The sequence below is a fragment of the Anas acuta genome, chromosome 1 (genome assembly GCF_963932015.1).
Source record: "Anas acuta chromosome 1, bAnaAcu1.1, whole genome shotgun sequence".
Lineage (NCBI taxonomy): Eukaryota > Metazoa > Chordata > Aves > Anseriformes > Anatidae > Anas > Anas acuta.
In genome coordinates this window covers 171,926,013-171,932,196 of record NC_088979.1, presented here as the reverse complement: position 1 = coordinate 171,932,196, position 6,184 = coordinate 171,926,013, and the positions used below count along the sequence as shown (strand labels likewise).

Genomic DNA, 6,184 nt, shown 5'->3' with positions numbered 1-6,184 from the left:
GAGGCCGGGCAGGGGGAAGGGGGGAGGGGGTTGCGGCCATGGCGGCAGGGGCGGGCGCGCCGCCGCCGGGCGGGGGGGAGGAGGAGGAGGATGACCTCGGGTACCGCCTGTTCCCCGACCGCAAGAAGAAGCCGCAGGGCTTCCTGGTGCGCAGCCTCTTCACCTTCCACAACCGCTGCCAGCTGATGCTGCGGATGAGCCTGGAGACGAGTAAGGGCCGGGAGCGGCCGCAGGGTGCGGCGGGGGGGGTGCGGGGTGGGCGTGAGGAGATTTTCCTCCTGCTCAGAGGGGGCAGCGGGCACTGGGACGGGCTCCCCGGGGGGGCGGTGGGGTCACCGTCCCCGGGGGTGTGCAAGGAAAGGGCGGGCGCGGTGCTTGGGGACGTGGCTCAGGGGGTGACCGGCGTGGGGGGGGGTGGCTGGGCCGTTTGTGTCATGTCCAGGCTGAGAGCTAGCAAGCGAGAGTTTGCATACACAGCGCTGCCTTCCTTGCCTGTCTCCGTATTTTGGTTATAGACGACTTCCAAAGCTTTCCTCTAGAGAAATTGATTGCAGCAATGTTTTTCTAGATCCATACGCTCAACTGCTTCTTGCGGCTATGAAGCAATCTGGTTGGTACGTAAACTAATTCGTCCCCTTTTGCGTAGTACCGTCCGTATTACACAGACTTAGCAGAGTTCCTCGACTTTGTCCCAAACTTTGTTCATTTGGACCTTTCAGCACTGTCTTCAATGACCGGCACTTTTCTTGCGAAAACTGTGATGGCTGTGTCAGTGGAGGTTTTGATTCTGCCACATCTCAGGTAGGCACCGAATCAGACACTGTCATCTTACAGGAGAGGCCACAGTTTTTTTAGTGTCCTGTTCCCTGATGAAAAAAAGAGAACTGGATTTATTCATGCTGATACCTGAGTTAAAGTCCTGAAAATAGATATGCGAAAGGTGTTTTGACGTATTGAACCGGGCACTACTGGGACACTGAAGAATGGTGGGGCTGCTGATGATAAAAAACATTGATCTAAAGAGTCTAATTGCTGTAGGTGTTCTGCATGGGTCTCTAAGAAACTTGGTGAAAAGACTACCTATATCCCTTCTACAGATTGTTCTGTGTCAGAACAACATTCGCCAGCAATCCCATATGAACCGTGTGGTTGCGCATGAATTGATACACGCTTTTGATCACTGCCGTGCACATGTTGACTGGTTTAAAAACGTCAAACACTTAGCCTGTTCAGAGGTAAGTTAAAATGCTTCTAACATTGCCATTGAATTCATTACTGCTGGTTATTAGGGATGCTTCATGTTTAATTAGGTATCCTGTTATACAAACTTCATTTGATTGATTCTCTTAATACATTTTGTCCTTTCTGTCTGATCAACTTAAACAGCTTCAATCAGAGAACAAATATCTTGTTTTCACAAATATTAATATGTCAGTGTCATACTAAGTAAAATGTTGTCCCTGTGCGTGCAAGCATAACAAGAAGTGGTTATTACTAAATGAGAATAGTTGGAGATTAGCATACATTCACATCTTAATTGAATATTTATAGTGTTCCTTTTCTCTCCTTCAAATCTGTTTGTTGGGTATATTTTTTGTTGGTTTATATTTTCTGGTTAACAGTAATCTTGTCTTCTCACTTTTTTTGATTGTGATGTTGCTAATAATGCTTTTAGTTTTGACTCCATGTCCATTTCAGAGGACGTGGGGATATGCAGATTGAAGGGCCTCAGAAATTTGATGCATTAGTAGGTGAAATTAAACAGTGAACACAGGCTAGTAAGGATTTCTCTTATATACACAACTTGTGTATTCATGTGCTTGTAGCTGATATCTGATGTAATTCCTGTTGTTTGACCACCGAAAAGCTTTGCCTTATGATTAATATTGTGAAACTACATTTCTGTCACTGAGTGAATTAGATGGCTTAACTATACTTTTTAAAAATAAAATAATGTAACAGTATTTTACAGAGTTGGTGTGTTTTTTTTTGAGAACATATTTGATTCCAGGCTTAAGATATGCCCTGGTTTCATCTATAGATAGGATTTAAGAGAATTGATGTGAATTGATGTGATCAGATTTCATAAAAATTAATTTTATTCATATTTGCTCTGGAAAAGATTCACATCATCATGTATTGTCTTTATATTTTTTGTAGATAAAAAGTTGTCTCACTTTTTAAATTCTTATGGTATCAGTAAAGCCATTCTGTATAATTGCTGGATTCCTGCTCCTCTGGGTATCGCAGGTGGTACTCTTTGAAAAGTTCCTGTGTTTCTTCCAGACTCTTGTATGAGTTTTTAATCTAGATGGTTTTAGGAGAATCTTAATTTCTATGTTCTTTTAGTAGTCCGTATATGTAAGTATTATCTTTTCTGCTCAATCATTTAAGCATTGAGAATATGCGAGCTTTTGGCCCTGTAGAAGCCTACATGTTGAGCAGTAACACTTTGCGTTCACTGGGGTTGAGAGGGTGGTTAAAAAAGGTATTAATAAGTACAAGTGGGAAAGGAATATTATTCTCTATCAGCAGCCAACAGAAAGATACCAAAAAAAAAGTTATCTTTATTTATTTTTTAACTTTGTATTTCCACGTCTTTCTCTGATCTTCTATTTCACTGTATTTTTTTCCTCATTAGATTCGAGCTGCTAATCTCAGTGGAGACTGTACACTGATGAATGAAATAGCCAGGTTTAAATTTGGATTAAAAGCACACCATCAGGTAAAGACCATGGATATTAACGTCTACTGATTTGTTATGAGCCTTCTTTACATATTCGATCACTGCCTTTTACACTTTCTGCGATACTTCCATTGCAGAAAGAAGTAAATGTCTGAGAATCCATAATACTGTTGTACAGCTTTTATCTGCCCTGCATTTCTCCCACTTTATTTTGTTCTCATGTTACTGAGCCCTACTTAGTTCTTGTTTGTTTTACGTCTTAGCTTCCTCAAGGCCTTTCCTTTCTTATGTTTTCCTTTGGATGTGTACTAGGTCCGGTTTGCGCATTTTGTTTCTTTGCTGTTATTTCTTTTTCCCTACTGCCTCATTCTTGGCTCCTGTCACTCAGTTTTTCTGTATGTATTTCCCATTGCTGGATTCTTTCTTAAATCTCAACTAACAAGAACAGAACTGTAGCTGCATGAAACATTGATTGCTGCAGAGTAATCTGCATCTTCCTCACATTGCTCTGACAGAAGTATATTCTTAACAGGCGGTGGGGGGACGGAAAGAGGGGGTATGCATAGGGAGCCTGATCTTGTCTGGTTTGGCCGGGAAACTGTATTGAGTTTCCTGTTGTGTCTTGCAGTTGTAGCAGCTGACTGAATACTTCAATGAAAAGTAGAACCCTTCTAATATTCAGTTTTCTGCATTATTTTTTCCTATTCCTCCTCCTTACTCCTACTGTTTCCTTTACACTGTTAGCTCCTTCTGCTATTTTACAGACTCAGGGTACAGGACCCTCCTGTAACTGTAGTCTGTAATTTAATTTCATAATTTGCATAATCAGTTATATCTGCAAAGTGTGTCTGTAATAGCATTCCTTTTTCATAGGTTTTGATATTATTGTCAGTTTGTTACTGTTCATCTCTTCCGTGCTCCCCAGCAATTCTGTTTTTGCAGAGCAGTAGTGTGACAGGACCAGTGCTTGTGAATAAGCTGTGGACCTGCTACTCAATCAACCTTTACTTAATTAACCTTTAACGGTTCATGGTGGTTTTTTTATTATTTTTTCTGAAGACCTTTATTATTTTTGTTGAAGTGAAATGCCAGAGTACTTAGTCATGTCCTATAGCATTACCACTGACAATGGATGGTCAATAAGAACCCAACAAAAATGGGGTTTGCAAGAAATGTAGCAGCAATACTCTAAGGCCATAAAACTCTTAAGTGTTTGAAAACTGGATTACAAGGGGTCTAAATAACCATTTGTCACCCAACACTACAGAGGACAGGCAGGTTGTTTTAGAGATCCTTGAAGGAATGACAACTGGCCATGGGGTTTTTGTGTTATAATTATATATTATTTTTACACTTTATTGTTGCATAATATGTTAGCAATCAGCATAGGTTGTTATCTACAATTTCTGCCACTTAGTGTAGCTGACAGTTACATAGAATTTCTAGAATTCTTAGTTCCATGGACTTTTCAGTCACCTGGACCTTCTGCAGATCAGGTCAAATTCTGATTAGTCAGTAGTGTATATTAATCATAAGCCAGACTCAGACTTTACCTAAAAGAACATGAGCCACTCACTCAGTCCTCCAGGAAGATGACAGTGGAGGCACCAGAGGATTCACGGGTTTTGCTGTCCAGCAGCAGTGCTGGTCTAGCTTCTAGTGCTTGCTGTTGCATGATCTTGTAGACAGTTTCCAGTTCTGTGTGTCCCAGTTCCAAGCTCCATGTGCTTGTACAGTTATGTGATGGGTGTAACCACATCCTGACGACCCAGCACCTGAGCCTTAATAATGCTAATGGCCTTAATAACCCTGTGAGTGGATGCCCCCATACCTTGGCACCAGAGAGGTAGGGAGAAAGGGAGGGAAGAGTGATCTGTGACCAGCCCAGTTGCATATTGTGCACGCGTGCCTTACCATTGGTTATACTAACCATATTACCATGTGTCAGGAACAGAGGGTACCAGTCACACAATGCATGTCTTGGAGGAGCTGCTTCTTTCTACTTGTAGAGAAGAATACAGGTTGAATCCCAAATAATTGTTTTTGTTTATTCTAGAGCAGTAGTCAGCTTATAGCTGGAGATGCTTACATTGTTTTTATCTTTTAGTAGACAAACTGTGTAAGCAAAAGTAGTCATAAAGAGAGGTATCAAAATAAACACTATTAGAGGAGTCATTCCTTTATGTTTTACAACATAAAGGGGGTTAGAAGTACTAACTTGGATTTATGTATGTTTCTTTTTACATATTTTCTCTTGTGTGCAAGTCGAGTTGTACAAATATTTGGTACCCACAACAAATCTCAAGTTTTATTTTTTTTTCCTGTTGAGAGGAATATCCTTTTCTTATCTGGAAGTTTATGGAAATGGAAATGGTATGGAAAACTAAAACACATACTTAAAACAAATTTGAACAGAAACATCTTTTAATGCTTATTGCAGACGTTATTTTACTCTTCTGTGACACAAAATTATTGCACATATAGTAGGAGTTGATACTTGACAAAATCTTTTTTTTAAAAGGGAAAAAAATGGGTTTGTTCTATTTTTATTTTTTGTAATAATGACATTTTCTAATTCCCACTTTAGACTTGTGTACGAGATAGAGCAATTCGTTCCATTCTGGCTGTTCGAAAAGTTAGCAGAGAGACTGCGGAAAAAGCTGTGGATGAAGTGTTTGATGCCTGCTTCAATGATCTGGAACCATTTGGAAGAATCCCGCACAATAAAACAGATGCAAAACGTGCTTATAAAGACTTTCTGAACAGAGATCGCTACAATGCTAATTTGTAAAGGAAAAAAATGTGAAAAACTATGTTAATAGCTGGTTGTTCTATAGTATATGGAGTTGCAATCTACACCTGCAATGCTGGTGGAAAGGGGCAATTCTTTCAAGTGCATCAATTAATTTTGTAAACTTTTTCAAGGAGCCAATTTACATCAAGGTAAATGAAGTAAATGAACTTGACTAAAAACTGTGTTTCTTTACCTGTTATTCCAACAAGCTCGTTTAGTACACCAAATGATTTAGTAGATAATGATCTGCACATTTCAATGCATATTTAATTCTGTTTGGTTTGAGTAGGAATTGGTTTCTAAAAATGTTGTTGTTATTGAACAAATCTTTTCATAAAATCTTTAAATTTCCACCATCTTTGATACATAGTCATAAATTTGATTATCTTCTTCAGTCCATTTAAAAAGCTCCTGGACCTGTATTTAACAACTGGCGCTTCCCAAATGTAGTGAACTGCCCCATTTGTCTCTGAAGTCGGTTTTTGAGCACCTCTTAATTCCACCTCATCTAATGTTAACTGTACAGGTACATAAAGCCCTTTTGCTTATTAGAAATTTGACTGACAATTCTCCTGCTTACAGGATCAAACCTACAGGCTGGATAAGCATTGTCAGAGTCTATCCATCAGACTGAGTTTTGCATGAATAGTGTATGGAACTTACCTGCTTGACAGTATAGGAAAAAGACTGGTTCATCTCTTCCT

General features: G+C 39.8%; 1 protein-coding gene across 1 annotated transcript; it reads left to right on the top strand.

The window, feature by feature from the left end:
- The first annotated feature begins 8 nt into the window (after positions 1-8).
- Positions 9-5,659, top strand: ATP23 (ATP23 metallopeptidase and ATP synthase assembly factor homolog). Its single transcript, XM_068669342.1, has 6 exons — positions 9-210; positions 569-614; positions 720-801; positions 1,098-1,235; positions 2,642-2,725; positions 5,274-5,659. The coding sequence occupies exons 1-6, from the start codon at positions 39-41 to the stop codon at positions 5,475-5,477; spliced, it is 726 nt and encodes a 241-aa protein (XP_068525443.1). The 5' UTR covers positions 9-38; the 3' UTR covers positions 5,478-5,659.
- The last annotated feature ends 525 nt before the right edge of the window (positions 5,660-6,184 follow it).

Coding starts and splice junctions, on each gene's coding strand:
- ATP23 (XM_068669342.1), top strand. CDS start 39: ATGGCGGCAGGGGCGGGCGCGCCGCCGCCGGGCGGGGGGGAGGAGGAG. Junction 615..719: donor GCTATGAAGCAATCTGGTTG/GTACGTAAACTA, acceptor TGGACCTTTCAG/CACTGTCTTCAATGACCGGC. Junction 2,726..5,273: donor GATTAAAAGCACACCATCAG/GTAAAGACCATG, acceptor TTCCCACTTTAG/ACTTGTGTACGAGATAGAGC.